This window comes from Heterodontus francisci, chromosome 13 (genome assembly GCF_036365525.1).
Source record: "Heterodontus francisci isolate sHetFra1 chromosome 13, sHetFra1.hap1, whole genome shotgun sequence".
Classification (NCBI taxonomy): Eukaryota; Metazoa; Chordata; class Chondrichthyes; order Heterodontiformes; family Heterodontidae; genus Heterodontus; species Heterodontus francisci.
The window spans coordinates 65,648,279-65,669,728 of record NC_090383.1 but is presented as its reverse complement, the minus strand read 5'-3'; the positions used below and the strand labels follow the sequence as shown (position 1 = coordinate 65,669,728).

At 45.3% G+C, this 21,450-nt stretch overlaps 1 protein-coding gene across 1 annotated transcript in view; it reads left to right on the top strand.

Annotated features, from left to right (window-relative positions):
- LOC137376798 (echinoderm microtubule-associated protein-like 6) overlaps window positions 1-21,450 on the top strand; it is a 741,885-nt gene that overhangs the window by 566,217 nt on the left and 154,218 nt on the right. Inside the window, exons 28-29 of the mRNA XM_068045814.1 lie at window positions 15,854-15,980; window positions 20,709-20,723. Coding sequence (XP_067901915.1) covers window positions 15,854-15,980; window positions 20,709-20,723 — 142 coding nt within the window. The remainder of the gene's footprint in view (window positions 1-15,853; window positions 15,981-20,708; window positions 20,724-21,450) is intronic.

Here is a 21,450-nt window from a genome sequence, read left to right as displayed (position 1 = left end):
GCGAGTTGTATGCATACCTAACAACTGCTGGCAGCATGCAAAGTAAGCAGATTATGACATCAATCAGTGTACAACGCTAATTTGATGTTAACAGCGCTGCCATTTTCGAACACCATGCTCTGGCCTATGTCCTGTAATAACCTCGCACAGTTGAACACAGCATTAAATAACATGAAGGACCCCTCAAAGCACTATTTGAAGGGATCATGAACTACTTGCAGGTTAGGTGCTGGATTATTTCCTCTGGCCATTGGTGCAATTGTATGTATTTTTTGAGCTTTCTTACACTTGTCTAAAATTTTAATAGTCTGGCAGGGTGTGGTGTGGCTGGTGCTAAAGTTTTCTTTGACGATTTAAAGGATTATGCTGAAACAAGTTACTTTCAGACATCAGTGGCCTGGTAGGCCTTCCTGTTGGAATTGAGTATGACCGGGAGAATGAACAGAGACCAGATAGAACAGGACAAACTACTAGAAGAAGGAGGCGGAGGAAAGAGAGAAGGGCTCTCAGTAAAAAGTTATAGCTGCTGAGGGTCTCCTACCTCACCTTCAGTGAGGACCAATGGTTGAGATGTCTTTGCTTAACTAAAGAGGTCATGGTTGAAATCTGCTAACTGCTGCAGCCACAATTGCAACTTCAAAGCAGGGCAAGGATTGCATTACCTGTGTTTGTCAAGATGACTATAGCTTTTAAATGTTATGCGTCTGGCTCCCTCCAGGGTACTGCTGGAGATATAAGCAACATTTCATAGTTTGCAGTTTACTGCCACATAGGGCCCTCTATACATAAAGAGACAGCTTCATCCCATTCCGTCTTGGCAGAGACAAACAGATAGAGAGGGCACTAGGGTTTGCATTTGATTGCAGGCTTCCCCATAGTGCAGAGTGCCATTAGCTGCACGCACATTGCTTTGCATGTGCCTCAGGTCAACTCATTTTCCTGAACTGCCAGTGGCCACTCCCTCAATGTGCAGCTTGTGTGCGACCATAGGCAGCGCATCATGCTTGTTATATTGGCAGTAGTCATGATTCCTTCATTCTGCGGCAGTCCTCTGTGCCAGCTGCATTTGATCCATGTCAGAGGCTGGCGACTGGGCAATAGAGATTATACAGCTCAAGACTCTGGTCCAGAACCCAGACACACATACACAGCAGGCTGAGAATGGAAGTCATGCTGCCACAAGAAACATACCATCATTGGCCTCAAACAACATTTCCACTGCCTGGACCATTTTGGAGGAGACCTGCAGTACTCAGCTTAGAGGGTATCAATATTTTGTGGCAGTATGCTACATGCTAAACAACCTGGCCACTATGAGGGAACAGTCCCATATCAGGAAAGAAGCTAAAGAGCAGAACATGAGGAAGTGGAGGAGGGGGAAGAGGAAAGGAGGGAATGTAGATAGTCCCTTCCTGCCCAGGCTCTACGTGATCAAATAATTCATGGCTGATACCAGCAATCTCAAACACAAATCCCCATTCATCAACACTTTTGACATTTCCTCCACCACTGACCATCATCTTGTCCTCTTTCCAACAACTCAAAAATAAAAGCCAACAGAAAATTTATAAATTCAAACATGGCATAATGTGTACAAAAATAAACTAATTACATTTGTGCATTTCCTTAGTGCCTCTTCCATGAGCCTTTGCCTCTCCCAGTTCTCCTATGAGGTGCTTCCTCAGTGGCTACAGCATGGATGGTATAAAGTTGCTGACCTTCAATTGAGAAGACTGTAGATGGCCTTGGAGAATGACCTCTAGCAGCTCTAGGCCTAGAAGGACCGACTTCAGCCAGCACCACTTTGGCCTGAGCTGGCTGGCAGGGAACAAAAAAGGCACTGAAAGAGGGGCATGAGTGGGAGCACAAATACTGTCATCCTGAGAGAGGACAACAGCTAAGTAGTCCATGTAGCCACTGCCACTGTCCTGAGGCAGTGTCTCAGCAATCGTAGTAATCTGTTGGAAAACAGATTGATGGACTATGATGCCATGGAAGACCCTTAGAACAATGATATCCAGAGCCTTGATGGCAGCAACTTGAGCTTGCAGGACAACAGTCTGAGCTTGCATGGCAGCAGCTTGAGCTTCCAGTGCAGGGCTTAGACATTTAGTGGAAGCTGCTTGTGCTGCAGTGCAAGTTGAGACAACAGCCATCAGACGCTGCATCATGCTCAGTTCTGCAGTTATACTGACGGAGGTGACCACTATTTCCATGTTGGAAAGAATGGACTCCAACCTCATCCCTGTGCTAAGCTGGTGTCAGACTCCTCCATGCTCCTTGACATTGAGCACAGGCTTTCTGGCAAGCTTTCTAGTGCACCAAGCCTTTTGGTATGTACACCCATCAGACTTCTTCTGAAGCTTGGCCCATCAAAGTCCTCATATGAGTCTTCTGCAACAGAATTAGTATGCGACCCTCTGCCTCTGGTGAGTTGGCACCTGCGCTATCCTTTCCCCCACCCTGGCTCCTGCACTTGTGCCTGGTTTCTCCCTTCCCAATCCTAACTTTTAACATAAGTGCAGTGACAGTATCTGAGCTGGTAGCTGCAAGTGCAAGACTGAGTAACAGTGTCTCTTCATCTTAAATTTCATCTTCCTCTCCACTGTCTCCAGCACCTCCACTCCATTGGGCAGGTTCCAGTTTTTGGGTATCTGAAATGAAAAAGGAACAAGGGTTGTGTTGTGGCAAAGTTAAAGGAGTAAGTAAAAAGTACATGTTTACATCTTCTGCTGCTACTCACTCAGAAGAGATTGAGAGTTGAGAGAAAAGTGGGGTGAGAGAAGGTTTATGTATGCTGATATCGTCATCATCAATTGCTTCAGCACCCCTAGTGGTCACAGTATCAGCATTCAGGCTGGTAAGTCTAGAACAAGGGGACACAGTATCAGAATAAGGGGCAGGCCATTTAAGACTGAGATGAAGAGGAATTTCTTTACTCAGAGGGTGGTGAATCTGTAGAATGCTCTACCCCAGAGGGCTGTGGAAAATGGCCTAGAGGTAGATGATCAGCCATGATCTGTTTGAATGGTGGAGCAGGTTTGACAGGCCAAATGGCCTCCTGCTGCTATTGCTTATGATCCTATGATCCTATTTCCCCTTCCCAAGATGGCCAGCATCGCCTCTTCCATGGGGATTAAAACATGCAAGCACACTTGTTAACCTCAGTTCTTTCATACTACCTCCTGTATATCCTGCAAGAAAGAGGGAGTTGTATCAATGAGTCGTGCAATATATTTGGCTGGTGTGGTTGTCATGGTTGAATAGCTGCCAGTGTGTGCACTGTGAATGTTGCAACAGTGGTAAGTGTGAGGGTGAGGTAAAGCATATGAGTATTCGGATCTGAGTTCTGGCTGATAGAAATTGTAGGTGAGTGATTGGAGTGTAATGAATTTTCAGTGGATAAGGCTACCGATACAGTTGGTAGGATATGCCATTTAAAGATGAACTCACTCACTTTGACAACTCATATGAGATCATTAAACTTCTTCCTGCACTGCATCCATGTTCAAGGAACAATACTCCTGGCATTCAGATCCTTTCTGTTTCTTCCCACTAACTCTTGAGCATGCGTCTGGAGGGTCTCCTGATACCCCCTGCCGATACAGGACGTCTCTCCTCTGTTCCACTTCTTCCTCCAAGGCCTTCATTGAATATCAGATAACCTTGGTGCACTCTGTCTACCGTGGTCAGCCATTCTTCACTCTTTCACAGGACAGATTCACTTCTGTAATGATTCCTAGCAACTATTCCAGCCATAATGCACCTCCCTTTTAAGAAGGTACAGCTTCCTTTCAGTAGCTAGGCACTCGCAATATCAGGCTGCTGATGTGTGCAACCAAAGAACAGCATGGGGAATGCTGGCTGCAAGCAGCAATCATGTAAATGAGCAATGAGCAGAGATGGAATCATTATCCCTGCACCATTTTCAGGGTTTTGCAATTTAACCCCCTTTATGTATTAAGGCTTTACATCTCTCGTGTCTGTTGGATCACACCTTTATTTTCAGAATTACAGTTGAAAACGTGGACTTAGAAGGGTCACACTTCAAAAGTGTCACACATCCAAAACATCATAAGAACATAATACCATAAGAGATAGGAGCAGGAGTAGACCATTCAGCTCTTCGAACCTGCTCTGCCATGCAATATGATCATGGCTGATCTACCTTAAGTCCACTTTCCTGCCCGCTTTCCATATCCCTTGATTCCCTGAGAAGTCAAAAATCTATTGATTACAATCTTAAATATACTCAACGATGGAGCATCCTACAACCCTCTGGGGTAGACAATTCCAACGATTCACAATGCTCTGAGCGAAGAAATTTCTCCACATCCCTTATCCTGAGACTGTGCCCCCATGTTCTAGATTCCCCAGCCAGGGGAAACAACCTCTCAGTATCTATCCTGTCAAGCCCCCTTCAGAATCTTATGTTTCAATGAGATCACCTCTCATTCTTCTGAAGTCCACACATTATTAGAGCAAAACCTCATAATTAGCTCAAATAATAACTTTTTATTAAGTTACCAATAAAATATCTAATTGAATAAATGTGAACAAATTAAAAACAAATCAATTAAATCTCTCATTTTTTTCAAAGCTACCATAGTGAACCAGCAAGTACCATATAATCAATCAATTCACTCTGATTTTTTCATATTGATTTCAACTGCCATTTTTCTTCTTTATTCAGGTGAATATATAAGGCTGGAAATAACAAAATAACAAACACATTTTAAAAAAATACACAATTCTGAAGAAATATTATTTAACTTACCCATAATATAAGAAATAGCTGCAAAACATGTCCCATGCATATGCCTGTCCAGCAGACAGGACAGAGCAGTACAACAGGCAACTTCAACAGTAAGTGCAAGTTTTCTGTGGGAAAAAGACTGTAATTTTGTAAATAACGAAAGAAAAAATGTTTTGAGGAAAGGAGAACAAATAAATACTTGCAGCTTAAGTGAATCCACCTTGGAAGATAGAGCAAATAAATACAATCCAAATAATTAGGAATGAAAACTTTTAGGGCTGAATTTTTGGGTCCCACTGGGTGTGGGAATAGAGCCGGGCAGTGGTCAAAGATCCCAGCGCTGGCCATTTTCACCAAGGCGGGTGGAGGGTGGCCCCATGATCCTGCCCACTTCATGATGAAGGCCAATTAAGCTAGTTTAAGAGATCATTAAGAGCTCGTTAACAGGGGATGTTGTGATTTTCGTCGAGATGTATGGCCTATCGGGGGCAGGCTGGTGAATGAAGGCGGGTACATGGTGGGGTGCGAGCCATGGCCACCCCAGGGAATTAGCCAGGCCCCATAAAAGGGTGAATGGTGCAGAGGGGGACTTGCCCATTGGGAGACAGGTGACATCGGGTCAATACAGGTTGTGGGGAGAGTGGGCAGCAAGTGCTCGGGCAGTGCAGGGAGTTGTCAGCCTCCTGGCATCGTGGGGGCGTAAAAGCAGGGGGCAAGGCTGTCAAGCACAATTGGGAGGCCACCTAAGCACAAGGAAGGCTGCAGCTGGCAATGGGAGAATAGCTCTCAGACTTTGGGCCCAGTGGCAATGAGGAGCTACATTCTCTGCAGGAAGGCTGGAGCCCCGGGCACCAGGAGGGCAGGGAGAGGGACACAGAGGCAGGAAGGACACGGAGGCCATGTCCTCAACATAGGAACTGCTGGTGAAGATGAAGCTACATGGAAATGACCAAGAACCAGTGCCACAGCAGAGAGCGATTCTCCAGGCAGATGGTCACAGACATCTGTGCCCTTGTCAACAAAGACCTCACACCTTGCAGCACTAGTCACCATGCCCTGCCAGTAGCCATCAAAGACTTGGTGGCATCTTGCAAATGTCTGCACACCAAGGAACTGGAGCTGGAGCTGGATGAACTTCGGATCATTCGGGAGGCGGAGGGGGTTATTGAGAGGAGTTATGGGGAGGTAGTCACACCTCAGGTAAAAGAAGTAGGTAGATGGGTTACCGTCAGGGGAAGGAGAGGGAACCAGCAGGCAGTGCAGGGATCCCCTGTGGCCGTTTCCCTCAACAACAGGTATACCATTTTGGATACTGTTGCGGGGGACGACTTACCAGGGGTAAGCAATGGGGTACAGGTATCTGGCACAGAGTCTGTCCCTGTTGCTCAGAAGGGAAGGGGGAAGAGGAGCAGAGCATTAGTCATTGGGGGCTCCATAGTTAGGGGAACAGATAGGAGGTTCTGTGGGAACGAGAGAGACTCACGGTTGGCGTGTTGCCTCCCAGGTGCCAGGGTTCGTGATGTCTCGGATCGTGTTTTTGGGATCCTTAGGGGGGAGGGGGAGCAGCCCCAAGTCGTGGTCCACATAGGCACCAACGACATAGGTAGGAAGAGAGATGGGGATTTAAGACAGAAATTCAGGGAGCTAGGGTGGAAGCTTGGAGCGAGAACAAACAGAGTTGTTATCTCTGGGTTGTTGCCCGTGCCACGTGATAGCGAAGCGAGGAATAGGGAGAGAGAGGAGTTGAACACGTGGCTGCAGGGATGGTGTAGGAGGGAGGGTTTTGGTTTCCTGGATAATTGGGGCTCTTTCTGGGGTAGGTGGGACCTCTACAAGCAGGATGGTCTTCACCTGAACCAGAGGGGTACCGATATCCTGGGGGGGAGATTTGCTAGTGCTCTTCGGGGGGGTTTAAACTAATTCAGCAGGAAAATGGGAACCTAAATTGTAGTGCCAGTGTACAGGATGTTGAGAGTAGTGAGGTCAGGGATAGGGTTACAAGGACGCAAGAGGGCACTGGCAAGCAAGAACCTGGTTTAAAGTGTGTCTACTTCAACGCCAGGAGCATCCGGAATAAGGTGGGTGAGCTTGCAGCATGGGTTGGTACGTGGGATCTCGATGTAGTGGCCATTTCGGAGACATGGGTAGAGCAGGGGCAGGAATGGATGTTGCAGGTTCCGGGATTTAGATGTTTCAGTAAGAACAGAGAAGATGGTAAAAGAGGAGGGGGGGGGCATTGTTAATCAAGGAGAGTATTACAGCGACAGAAAGGACGTTTGAGGACTCGTCTACTGAGGTAGTATGGGCCGAGGTTAGAAACAGGAGAGGTGAGGTCACCCTGTTGGGAGTCTTTTATAGACCTCCGAATAGTTCCAGAGATGTAAAGGAAAGGATAGCGAAGATGATTCTCGACAGGGGCGAGAGTAACAGGGTAGTTGTTATGGGGGACTTTAACTTTCCAAATATTGACTGGAAATACTATAGTTCGAGTACTTTAGATGGGTCAGTTTTTGTCCAGTGTGTGCAGGAGGGTTTTCTGACACAGTATGTAGACAGGCCAACCAGGGGCGATGCCACATTGGATTTGGTACTGGGTAATGAACCCGGCCAGGTGTTAGATTTAGATGTAGGTGAGCACTTTGGTGATAGTGATCACAATTCGGTTAGGTTTACCTTAGTGATGGGCAGGGACAGGTATATACCGCAGGGCAAGAATTATAGCTGGGGGAAAGGAAATTATGATGCGATTAGGCAAGATTTAGGATGCGTTGGATGGGGACGGAAACTGCAGGGGATGGGAACAATCGAAATGTGGAGCTTATTCAAGGAGCAGCTACTGCGTGTCCTTGATAAGTATGTACCTTATGTCAGGCAGGGAGGAAGTTGTCGAGCGAGGGAGCCGTGGTTTACTAAAGAAGTTGAAGCGCTTGTCAAGAGGAAGAAGAAGGCTTATGTTAGGATGAGACGTGAAGGCTCAGTTAGGGCGCTTGAGAGTTACAAGCTAGCCAGGAAGGATCTAAAGGGAGAGCTAAGAAGAGCAAGGAGAGGACACGAGAAGTCATTGGCGGATAGGATCACGGAAAACCCTAAGGCTTTCTATAGGTATATCAGGAATAAAAGAATGACTAGAGTTAGATTAGGGCCAATCAAGGATAGTAGTGGGAAGTTGTGTGTGGAATCAGAGGAGATAGGGGAAGCAGTAAATGAATATTTTGCGTCAGTATTTACAGTAGAGAAAGAAAATGTTGTCGAGGAGAATACTGAGATTCAGGCTACTAGGCTAGATGGGATTGAGGTTCACAAGGAGGAGGTGTTAGCAATTTTGGAAAGTGTGAAAATAGATAAGTCCCCTGGGCCAGATGGGATTTATCCTAGGATTCTCTGGGAAGCTAGGGAGGAGATTGCAGAGCCTTTGTCCTTGATCTTTATGTCGTCATTGTCGACAGGAATAGTGCCGGAAGACTGGAGGATAGCAAATGTTGTCCCCTTGTTCAAGAAGGGGAGTAGAGACAGCCCTGGTAATTATAGACCTGTGAGCCTTACTTCGGTTGTGGGTAAAATGTTGGAAAAGGTTATAAGAGACAGGATTTATAATCATCTAGAAAAGAATAAGTTCATTAGCGATAGTCAGCACGGTTTTGTGAAGGGTAGGTCGTGCCTCACAAACCTTATTGAGTTTTTCGAGAAGGTGACCAAACAGGTGGATGAGGGTAAAGCAGTGGATGTGGTGTATATGGATTTCAGTAAGGCGTTTGATAAGGTTCCCCACAGTAGGCTATTGCAGAAAATATGGAAGAATGGGGTTGAAGGTGATTTAGAGCTTTGGATCAGAAATTGGTTAGCTGAAAGAAGACAGAGGGTGGTGGTTGATGGCAAATGTTCATCCTGGAGTTTAGTTACTAGTGGTGTACCGCAAGGATCTGTTTTGGGGCCACTGCTGTTTGTCATTTTTATAAATGACCTGGAAGAGGGTGTAGAAGGGTGGGTTAGTAAATTTGCGGATGACACTAAGGTCGGTGGAGTTGTGGATAGTGCCGAAGGACGTTGTAGGGTACAGAGGGACATAGATAGGCTGCAGAGCTGGGCTGAGAGATGGCAAATGGAGTTTAATGCGGAAAAGTGTGAGGTGATTCACTTCGGAAGGAGTAACAGGAATGCAGAGTACTGGGCTAATGGGAAGATTCTTGGTAGTGTAGATGAACAAAGAGATCTTGGTGTCCAGGTACATAAATCCCGGAAGGTTGCTACCCAGGTTAATAGGGCTGTTAAGAAGGCATATGGTGTATTAGCTTTTATTAGTAGGGGGATCGAGTTTTGGAGCCACGAGGTCATGCTGCAGCTGTACAAAACTCTGGTGAGACCGCACCTGGAGTATTGCGTGCAGTTCTGGTCACCGCATTATAGGAAGGATGTGGAAGCTTTGGAAAGGGTGCAGAGGAGATTTACTAGGATGTTGCCTGGTATGGAGGGAAGGTCTTACGAGGAAAGGCTGAGGAACTTGAGGTTGTTTTCGTTGGAGAGAAGGAGGAGGAGAGGTGACTTAATAGAGACATATAAGATAATCAGAGGGTTAGATAGGGTGGATAGTGAGAGTCTTTTTCCTCGGATGGTGATGGCAAACACGAGGGGACATAGCTTTAAGTTGAGGGGTGATAGATATAGGACAGATGTCAGAGGTAGTTTCTTTACTCAGAGAGTAGTAGGGGCGTGGAACGCCCTGCCTGCAACAGTAGTAGACTCACCAACTTTAAGGGCATTTAAGTGGTCATTGGATAGACATATGGATGAAAATGGAATAGTGTAGGTCAGATGGTTTCACAGGTCGGCGCAACATCGAGGGCCGAAGGGCCTGTACTGCGCTGTAATGTTCTAATTTCTAATTTCTAACCACTGCATCTGGCAGGTCACAGATGTCTTTTTGCCAGAGCTGCACAGTACATTCAGTTCATGACAGACGTGGCCTCACAGGTACAGAGGGCAGTGGGTTTGTCGCCATCACTGGATTCCCCCAGATTCAGGGCATCATCAATTGCACCCATGTGGCCATCAAGGTACCCAGTGACCACCCACTCAGAGTCATCAACAGGTAGGGCTTCCACTCCCTCAAAGTTCAGCTGGTCTGTGACCACAAGAGCTTCCTCCATGTGTACTCTCGCTTTCCTGGCAGCCACCATAATTCCTTTATCCTTCAGCAGTCCAGGCTGCTGCAGCTCTTCAGTCCAACCCCCAAAGTCTGTGGATGGATTCCAGGGGGCAAGGGATATCCCTTGAAGAGATGGCTACTCACCCCTCTCTGAGAGCTCCAGATAGAAGAACAGAGGCAATACAACCAAAGCCATCTGTTCACCAGGACGACCATTGAGCAGGCCATCGGGCTTCTGAAGATACGGTTCCTTTTCCTGTATGGGTCAGGTGACACCCTGTAATACACTCCTGCAAGGGTCTCGCTCATTGTGGTGGTCTTCTACACTCTTCAGAACATGACCCTCCAGAGAGACCTTGAGGACGGTAAGGTCTTGGAGGGACGTAACTCATCGGAGGAGGAGACATGGAAGAGGGGTTGGAGGGGAAGATACAGAACACTGAGGTGCTCTGGCTGCACATGGAGGTGGCCGGGCGCAGCACAGAGCTTGAAGGTTTCATCAGGGTGCCATAAATGTCAGGGATCTTCTGATTCAGGAACTTTTCAACAGAGCACCTCCAACCCAGGATGAATGGCATGATTTGGAACTCATTCTGAGCTGCCTGCCTAACACGCAGCCTGAAACATGTAAACTCTTACTGTCAATGAAGGATGAACATTTGCCCAGGGGTTCTGCCATCATCATTGAAGAATCCTTGATCTCCATCACCACTTCCTACCTCTTTTCTTGCCCTGCCATCAATAAAAGGAGAATCACACATGTGGCTTCAAGTGTCATTATTTGCATGGTGCTAAGGAGAACTGTGCACAGTTACAGATAGAAGAAACCCCAGTGATCCACTCAGTGATCCACACAACATGGTGGCCTCCGCCCTTGGCCACTTCTATGTGGTACTCCTGTAGTGGCCTCGGAGGAGGTGGAGGCAGCCTGCTCATTTGTCTCTGCGGCTGCGATGCACATTGCTGTTGTCCTTGTCATGGTGGTGCCCTTGGGGGCATCTCCAGGCGCTGCTGCACCTGCATCATTGCAGGGACAGCCTCCGTCATTGAGAACTGCTACACAGATGCTCCCTCTGTCAGAAGTGACAAGGAGGCCACAGATGATAGTGGTGCCCCGTGAAGGTTGGCACCCTCATCCTCCTCAGTGACATCCTTAGCCCTTGCCTGTCATTCCAGATGGCTGGAGGGGAGCAGCAGCTGTGGTGCAACTAGTATCCACTTCAAACATCTCTAAAACACCAACATCACTAACTGGTCCAAGCTGTGTATGTCAGTGAGCAGTTCGTGCATGTACCCAGGTGCTGCCGCATATGGCTCTCCATGAGATTCGCCACTCTTTCAATGGAAGAGCTCATGCACTCAAAGCCCTGAGCCATTGTGGCACGCATACAAAACAAAGAACAAAAGAACAAAGAAAATTACAGCACAGGAACAGGCCCTTCGGCCCTCCAAGCCTGCGCCGATCCAGATCCTCTATCTAAACATGTCGCCTATTTTCTAAGGGTCTGTATCTCTTTGCTTCCTGCCCATTCATGTATCTGTCTAGATACATCTTAAAAGACGCTATCGTGCCCGCGTCTACCACCTCCGCTGGCAACGCGTTCCAGGCACCCACCACCCTCTGCGTAAAGAACTTTCCACGCATATCCCCCCTGAACTTTTCCCCTCTCACTTTGAACTCGTGACCCCTAGTAATTGAATCCCCCACTCTGGGAAAAAGCTTCTTGCTATCCACCCTGTCTATACCTCTCATGATTTTGTACACCTCAATCAGGTCCCCCCTCAACCTCCGTCTTTCTAATTAAAATAATCCTAATCTACTCAACCTCTCTTCATAGCTACCGCCCTCCATACCAGGCAACATCCTGGTGAACCTCCTCTGCACCCTCTCCAAAGCATCTACATCCTTTTGGTAATGTGGCGACCAGAACTGCACGCAGTATTCCAAATGTGGCCGAACCAAAGTCCTATACAACTGTAACATGACCTGCCAACTCTTGTACTCAATACCCCGTCCGATGAAGGAAAGTATGCCGTATGCCTTCTTGACCACTCTATTGACCTGCGTTGCCGCCTTCAGGGAACAATGGACCTGAACACCCAAATCTCTCTGTATATCAATTTTCCCCAGGACTTTTCCATTTACTGTATAGTTCACTCTTGAATTAGATCTTCCAAAATGCATCACCTCGCATTTGCCCTGATTGAACTCCATCTGCCATTTCTCTGCCCAACTCTCCAATCTATCTATATTCTGCTGTATTCTCTGACAGTCCCCTTCACTATCTGCTACTCCACCAATCTTAGTGTCGTCTGCAAACTTGCTAATCAGACCACCTATACTTTCCTCCAAATCATTTATGTATATCACAAACAACAGTGGTCCCAGCACGGATCCCTGTGGAACACCACTGGTCACACGTCTCAATTTTGAGAAGCTCCCTTCCACTGCTACTCTTTGTCTCCTGTTGCCCAGCCAATTCTTTATCCATCTAGCGAGTACACCCTGGACCCCATGCGACTTCACTTTCTCCATCAGCCTACCATGGGGAACCTTATCAAACGCCTTACTGAAGTCCATGTATATGACATCTACAGCCCTTCCCTCATCAATCAACTTTGTCACTTCCTCAAAGAATTCTATTAAGTTGGTAAGACATGACCTTCCCTGCACAAAACCATGTTGCCTATCACTGATAAGCCCATTTTCTTCCAAATGGGAATAGATCCTATCCCTCAGTATCTTCTCCAGCAGCTTCCCTACCACTGACGTCAGGCTCACCGGTCTATAATTACCTGGATTTTCCTTGCTACCCTTCTTAAACAAGGGGACAACATTAGCAATTCTCCAGTCCTCCGGGACCTCACCCGTGTTTAAGGATGCTGCAAAGATATCTGTTAAGGCCCCAGCTATTTCCTCTCTCGCTTCCCTCAGTAACCTGGGATAGATCCCATCCGGACCTGGGGACTTGTCCACCTTAATGCCTTTTAGAATACCCAACACTTCCTCCCTCCTTATGCCAACTTGACCTAGAGTAATCAAACATCTGTCCCTAACCTCAACATCCGTCATGTCCCTCTCCTCGGTGAATACCAATGCAAAGTACTCATTTAGAATCTCACCCATTTTCTCTGACTCCACGCATAACTTTCCTCCTTTGTCCTTGAGTGGGCCAATCCTTTCTCTAGTTACCCTCTTGCTCCTTATATATGAATAAAAGGCTTTGGGATTTTCCTTAACCCTGTTTGCTAAAGATATTTCATGACCCCTTTTCGCCCTCTTAATTCCTCGTTTCAGATTGGTCCTACATTCCCAATATTCTTTCAAAGCTTCGTCTTTCTTCAGCCTCCTAGAGTATGCTTCCTTTTTCCACTTAGCTAGTCTCACAATTTCACCTGTCATCCATGGCATGAACTGAATGGACTCCTCCATTCTCTGCCCATGACCCCACACTGCCTTAGGGAACTCCAACGTATGGGAGCGCATCTGTTGCTACTGGTTTAGGTAGAGCCTCTTTTCTAATGACTCCTAAGGCTCTGCATCTGTACCCAGCTGAGCACAGCTGTATCTGTTCTCCCTCTTCAGAGTGAAACTGACCACAGCTGCCTCTGCCTCTGGCCTGTCCTCCTGCACACTAATGCCATATTCCTCACTCAGTGCCACCCTATCTAAATGCGCATGAGGACCCACTGAGGTGAGTGTATCTGCACTGGTGGATGGTGCGCTTGTAAGGTGTGACGGCGCTTCTTCAGAGGTTTGCTGATCCTCTTGGCCCGGTGATGGTGAGGGAGAAGGTCTCCTTGGGTCGATATCTGCACCTTTGGGAGATACAAAAAGAGAACATGAGAGTTCGCCTTGGAGAGCAGAAGCCTCTGCACTGTTGAGGCTTCCCAATGCAATTCAATGTTTGGCCTGCAGTTAGATATTGCTTCCTTAACGAGTGCATTGCCTTTTCTAATCACCATCTCCCCCATGAGTGCCTATCTCGCCTTGCAGACTTGCTCATGGTCTGCACTGTTGGCTATTTCCATTGCCTCCTCCTCCATGGGTGTGATGCTGTGAATATAGGGGACACCTCCACCAATTTGGGCCTTCTCTTGGGCATTATGTGCCTGTTTCTCCTGCAAGGACAAAAAAGAGCGAGGTAAGGCATTACTGTCCTCTATGGCCAATGGCAGCTGCTCCAATTCATTAGAAAGTGCATGTATCAGTGGTTACAGGTCCACAGCAACAAAATGGTTCTGAGCCATTCTGAACAGTCACTAAGTGCCCTGGGCACACAGCCCTCCCATGTTTAGGAGCAGCATGCACCCTAGGGCTCCTCAGCTTGTGTGTCTGCTGGAGAGTGAATACCCAGAGGCCTGTCCTAGGGATAGGACTCACCTTGCCAGAGTGTATCAGATCATTGAATCTTTTCTGACATTAGATCCAGATTCTTCTCACCACACTTATGTCACTGACTGTGGCAGTGATGTTGAGCCCTCCCTGCTTGGTGTAGGAGTGTGGCCTCCTCTGGTCACCCTCTGGGAAAAGTACCTCCCTCCTCTCCCTCACAGCCTCCAGTATGACCTCCAGGACTGTGTCTGAAAATCGAGGGGCTGTCCTGCCCTGGGTTCCAGGCCTCTGGCTGTGGAGTTGAAGTGTTCTGAGATCTCTCCCTCTGCAGCATCAGTACTCAGCTGAGGCGGGGCAACTGAAGTGCGGGCCCGATCTATGGCTGCCGTGGTCAAACTAAATTGGGACTGCACTTCAGTTGCCCTGTCTCCATTCCCACTGTCACGGCCATTAATTGGCCACTAAACCCATCTCCATATCAATCAAGGGGTCACCCCCATGAAACTCAGGGCACATTCTTGTTTCCCCCTGACAGCGGGTTCAGTACCTGGATGATATCCTGCCTTCAGTTTCCACCCCGATGCAAAAATCTAGCCCTTTGGAAGGAAAGAAAAATTAAAGATACTTACGCATTAAGCAAGTAACATGCATCTTTTGTAAAGTGATAAATAGTATTGCAAAAATATATTTGTGAAGTCCAGCATTTTTCAGTATCAATGAAGTGTGTAATATTTTTACATTTGATCATTCATTTTTCAATAATTTTGTTGTATTAAGTGATAGATAAACTACTATTGTATTTAGGCCACTTCGGGGCTACAGTAAATATCAGGACTAACTCTCCAGGTCTCTGTCTCTCATTATTTTCAATGTCAAAATTTTTTTGCATGTAACCAATACTTGCAGTCAGAACTATGGGACTGGATTCTATGCAGCCGGCAGGGGTCCCATCACTGGGCCAGAAAGGTGAGGGGAATGCTGCCCCAGGTATTTTGGGGACCCCCGGCTGCATTTAACATGCTCAGGTAATTAACTGTCTGCTGCTGGTCCCCATCCCTTTAAGGATAGGGGATCCCACCTCCAAGAGCTGCCAGTTAATCAGAGGACTGGCAGCTCAGCTGTCCCAGCAGCGCCACTGAGAGTGGTGGCCACTGCTGGTATTGCAGTAGGCCGGGACCAGGAGCAGTGCCGGAGCCAAAGATTGTCCAAGCAGGAGAAACTCCCCCTCCCCCAGCAGCTCACATGGAGGTCGCCTGATTTTACTGGACAGCCTGCCCACATGGCAGATGCCCACCCCACCGCTGGTTAAATGCCAGTGGAGGTGGAGGTGGAATGAGGCCCTTAAGTGGTCATTGGCCACTTAAGAGCCTCAACCGGCCAGTGACAACCGCCCCTGACAAAATTGAATGACGTCGGCAAGGCGACGGGCCCGCCACCCCTCGTCTTCCTTCAAGGGCTGATAAAATTCAGCCCATATATGTATATAACATACTGGATGGTTAATTATATTAAAATGAAACAGAAATTGGATCTTTAAAATACTATTTGAACATAAAAGGGAAGAAAAGTACTTTTTTGATCCTATTGCGACAAAAACATTATTTCTGTATTTTTCTAGGATATGACAGTGATGTTGCAAGAGAGAAATCCATTGATTACACAACCAAGATCTATGCAGTTAGTATCAGGGAGATGTCGGGCACAAAGCCACATCTGCAACCGAAAGAAGTTTCAACAGAAGAAAGGTACATTAATGATATGATTGCTTTGAAAATGCACTTTATTGGCAATTCTGATTACATATTATTACAGCGAATGAACTTTCTCATTAGGTTTTGTTACACTTTGGTTTAGATGATTTTTCCCCTAAATAATGCCTTTGGGATATTCCAACAGTATGAACATTTCTAGAATAACAGTAATAACTGACCTCAATCATACAATGGTACTTTAGGTATATAAAAAAGGTTTTTCCTTTTATGACATACTTCCTGCATAAAATATATATGTAAAAATGTATAAGTCACAGTGTATGAAAAATAAAACTTACTAGGTATACTTAACATCATTTCTTAATATATGGTATCCGCAATAGTCTTAACAGCTTTTCCTTCCCAATTTTATAAAAGTAGAATTTGCAGGAGAGCTTTTATATATATATATTTCTGTTCAACATACAAGTTATCCAATGCGGCAAAAGAGAAAAGACATTAGTGAACACTATCCCCTGAGAAGGTGCTGACAGGATGTTTCCCCTTGTTGAAGAGTCTATAACTAAGGGTTACAGCCTCAGAATAAGGAGTTGGCCATTTAGGACTGAGACGAGGAGGAATTTCTTCACTCAAAGGGTTGTGAAACTTTGGAATTCTCTACCTTAGATAGACGTGGCTGTTTATTCATTCAGTATATTCACCCAGTTTTCTTCTGTTAATTCATCAGAATAATGTTAGCTATAATTTTGGATGAATCTAAAGAGCACAGTAGTTGTAGTATGTGTAGGCTAAAGTTAAAGAGATAATTGAAGATGGGGTGTCGTGAACCTTTCAAGTTAGCAGCATTTGGCAAGGGGTAAAGGCTAAGAGAAGATAGACAAAAATTAATGTAAAGGAAACCCTGGATGCAGGCATTATTCTGAAGAAAAGTGACAAAGCAATCCAGCACTTAATTCCCGATTTGACTGCTGAAGTCAAGGTGATGTTCCATGAAATGGTTATGAGGATGGTGACCCTCTATGCCAATCCACAATACTTGCAAGAAGTTGTCATTCTATCTTGCTTATAATAAAGTGCAGCAAAGTTTAGGCCACAACTGACCTTGTGTGGTAACCACAGATGTCACAGAGTCACACCCTTGGATAAATTGGCACAACTCTGCACTGCCTTTCTGCTGACCAAGAAGACAGATCCCCAAGTCAAGATCTGCAGAAATGCTTGATGGCAACTAGGCATTACCCACTTGAGAGTTATATTTTTATAGGCAGTAAGCACTTACAAAATTTTCTGAAAAAGACAGTTCCAAATATTTGTATTTTTGGATAGAAAAACCTCCATGTGCTGAGTCGGCTGATTTCAGCTCGGGTAATGGTGCAAGGGCTACAGTTGGCCCTATTATTTCTGGATTATGGATAGAAAAATCATCCTGGATTTCTGCTAGTAATTGCTATTCAGTAATTACTGCCAGAAAGTGTGCCTGTTGAATAATCTGACATCATGCACATTCTTGGTCATGCATGATGAATGGTGTCTTGGGCGAGGTACTAGATCATGCACATGAAACCATATCCCTACATGAATTGGCGCTTAAAGGAGACAAAGAACAGTACAGCACAGGAACAGGCCATTCGGCTCTCCAAGCTTGCGCCAATCTTGATGCCTGCCTAAACTAAAACCTTCTCCACTTCCAGGGACCGGATCCCTCTATTCCCATCCTATTCATGTATTTGTCAAGATGCCTCTTAAACGTCGCTATCGTACCTGCTTCCACCACCTCCCCCGGCAGCAAGTTCCAGGCACTCACCACAATCTGTGTAAAGAACTTTCCACGCACATCCCCTCTAAATTTTGCCCCTCGCACCTTAACCCTATGCCCCCTAATAACTGACTCTTCCACCCTGGGAAAAAGCTTCTGACTATCCATTCTGTCCATGCTGCTCATAACTTTGTAAACCTCTATCATGTCGCCCCTCCACCTCCGTCGTTCCAGTGAAAACAATCCGTGTTTATCCAACCTCTCCTCATAGCTAATGCCCTCCAGACCAGGCAACATTCTGGTAAACCTTTTCTGTACCCTCGCCAAAGCCTCCACGTCCTTCTGGTAGTATGGCGACCAGAATTGCACGCAATATTCTAAGTGTGGCCTAACTAAAGTTCTGTACAGCTGCAGCATGACTTGCCAATTTTTATACTCTATGCCCCAACCGATGAAGGCAAGCATGCCGTATGCCTTCTTGACTACCTTATCCACCTGCGTTGCCACTTTCAGTGACCTGTGGACCTGTACGCCCAGATCTCTCTGCCTGTCAATTCTCCTAAGGGTTCTGCCATTTACTGTATACTTCCCACCTGCATTAGATCTTCCAAAATGCATTACCTCACATTTGTCCGGATTAAACTCCATCTGCCATTTCTCTGCCCAAGTCTCCAACCGATCTATATCCTGCTGTATCCTCTGACAATCCTCATCACTTTCTGCAACTCCACCAACCTTTGTGTCGTCCGCAAACTTACTAATCAGACCAGCTACATTTTCCTCCAAATCATTTATATATACTACAAAGAGCAAAGGTCCCAGCACTGATCCCTGCGGAACACCACTAGTCACATCCCTCCATTCAGAAAAGCACCCTTCCACTGCTACCCTCTGTCTTCTATGACCGAGCCAGTTCTGTATCCATCTTGCCAGCTCACCTCTGATCCCGTGTAACTTCACCTTTTGTACCAGTCTGCCATGAGGGACCTTGTCAAAGGCTTTACCAAGTCCATATAGATAACATCCATTGCCCTTCCTTCATCAATCATCTTTGTCACTTCCTCAAAAAACTCAATCAAATTAGTGAGACACGACCTCCCCTTCACAAAACCATGCTGCCTCTCGCTAATAAGTTTGTTTGTTTCCAAATGGGAGTAAATCCTGTCCCTAAGAATCCCCTCTAATAATTTCCCTACCACTGACGTAAGGCTCACCGGCCTATAATTTCCTGGATTATCCTTGCTACCCTTCTTAAACAAAGGAACAACATTGGCTATTCTCTGGGACCTCACCTGTAGCCAATGAGGATGCAAAGATTTCTGTCAAGGCCCCAGCAATTTCTTCCCTTGCTTCCCTCAGTATTCTGGGGTAGATCCCATCAGGCCCTGGGGACTTATCTACTTTAATGCTTTGCAAGATACCCAACACCTCCTCCTTTTTGATAATGAGATGACTGAGACTATCTACACTCCCTTCCCTAGGCTCATCATCCACCAAGTCCTTCTCTTTGGTGAATACTGATGCAAAGTACTCATTTAGTACCTCGCCCATTTCCTCTGGCTCCACGCATAGATTCCCTCCTCTGTCTTTGAGTGGGCCAACCCTTTCCCTAGTTACCCTCTTGCTCTTTATATACGTATAAAAAGCCTTGGGATTTTCCTTAATCCTGTTTGCCAATGACTTTTCATGACCCCTTTTAGCCCTCCTGACTCCTTGCTTAAGTTCCTTCCTACTGTCTTTATATTCCTCAAGGGATTCGTCTGTTCCTAGCTTTCCAGCCCTTACGAATGCTTCCTTTTTCTTTTTGACTAGGGGAGAAAATTGAAAAATACATAATAATTGAATAAAGAGAATACAAGGAAGTGTCATAGACCTTTAATTTGATATTTGGTGAGGCCTTACTTATGAATAATTTCATTATTCCCAGACATTGTATAAAAGTGACCTTAAATGTTTTCCAATGAAATAGATTTAAGTAGTCCTAGAATAATTTTGTCCATGGTACTTAGAAGGTAATCATTTTTGTTTTATTTTACTGCTTAAATGAATTGACAGTATTTTTAATGAAAGAGTTTTAAGGTCAGTTACTAAATCACTCTTTTGCTGTGATGTAATAAAAAATACTTTGTGAATATTTTTCAGTTTGTTGCATTTGAAACGTTTGAATTCTATTTATAGAACACCCCTCAAAACAAACCTATCACCTCTTTTAATGTGATAGTTTTGCTGATGTTTTGAATGGAATACTACATATTTGGATGTGAAAGTACTGCAGTGGTTAACTACTTTACTGCATGCTATAGAATACTGAATATCAGTAAAATTCATTATTTTTCTATATTTGGATTAGCTATATGCTGTTGCTTCTGCTGCTCTTCAATGAGCATTTAAATTAGTCTGCTGACCACATTTTGATCAATAATATTTCTGTTAGTATGCTGCCTGAATACAAGCATCTGACATTTGTAACATAAAGATTGTATTCAATAAGAAATAATGAGATGGGGTTATATCCAAGTGGAAGATCCACTTGAATTTGTTTCTCCAAACTGATGTAATATAAACCATATGTCATCTGCAAGTATCAGAAATCCACCACTTCATTTCACAAAAATCAAAAGAATTTCAAGTGTCAAGCTACATCAGTGTGAACTTAACATAGTAATAATGCCATCATCTTGTAACGTGGCCAAAGCACACTGATTAAATGTTGGTATCTGACTCCTGCAGGTACCGGTTTGAGTACTAACAGTGCCAGCTAACTTTAGACCCAAGTAGCCTTGCCTACCTGACTGGATAAGGTTATATAAGGATGAATAAAGCAAATAAAATGACATAAAATGTCTTTGTTATCTGTTTAGTAATATGATCAGAGTGTGAATTTACTACCTGTAAACAGCAAACCTGTTGATAGCCTCAGTTGCTGCACAATTATTTTAAAATATTGAACGGCTGGTAAGAAAGGCTTAACATTGTGTTATGTTTTAACTTGCTTTCCTTTGGAGGCAGGGAATTGTCAAGTAAGTATTATGTATGCATTTATAAAATATAAGCACATTTAGTGATGTTATAAAATGTGCTATGTAACACAAAAGGTGTTTGATTTTGTGCATCTTGGTTTTGATATTAAGTGTTAGGTATTCTTGAGCTTTTAATGATTTCTCACGTTATATATCGCATACAGCTAATCCAGCCACAGTGTACAGCACATGTCCTTTTCCATTCAAAAGTAGGTTTTCTTTACATTGCCATTTAGAAAATCTAAGTAATGCAGAATGCTTTGTGTTCTAAACATCTGTGTTTTATTTCACATTTAGACTGCTAATCATGTAATAAAAACTAGGGCCTAAATAAGTAAATACTGGGGCTGATATAAATAGTAATTTATCTAAATCACTATTTAATGCTTTTCTGTAAATTAGAATGGGCAATTAGCCTACCCTTGAGCCCATTAAAACAATGGACTTGATAACAACAACTTACATTTATATTGTTGGGGGGGGGGCAATTTTGTGCTAGCTCCCGTGTCAAGTTTGGAGGCAGGGCGAGCATATAATCAGGCAGGATGGTGGCAGTGGGTCCCCGCCACCTTCCCGCCTCTACCCAAATTAAGTCGGGGGTGGGAAGGCCTGTGAACGGCCTTCCCGCTCCGCTGTCAATTGAGGTCCTTAAGAGGGCAATTAATGCCCAGTTAAGAGCCTCATCCCACTGCCACCGGAATTAGTCCAGTGGTGGGCAGGCCTGTCG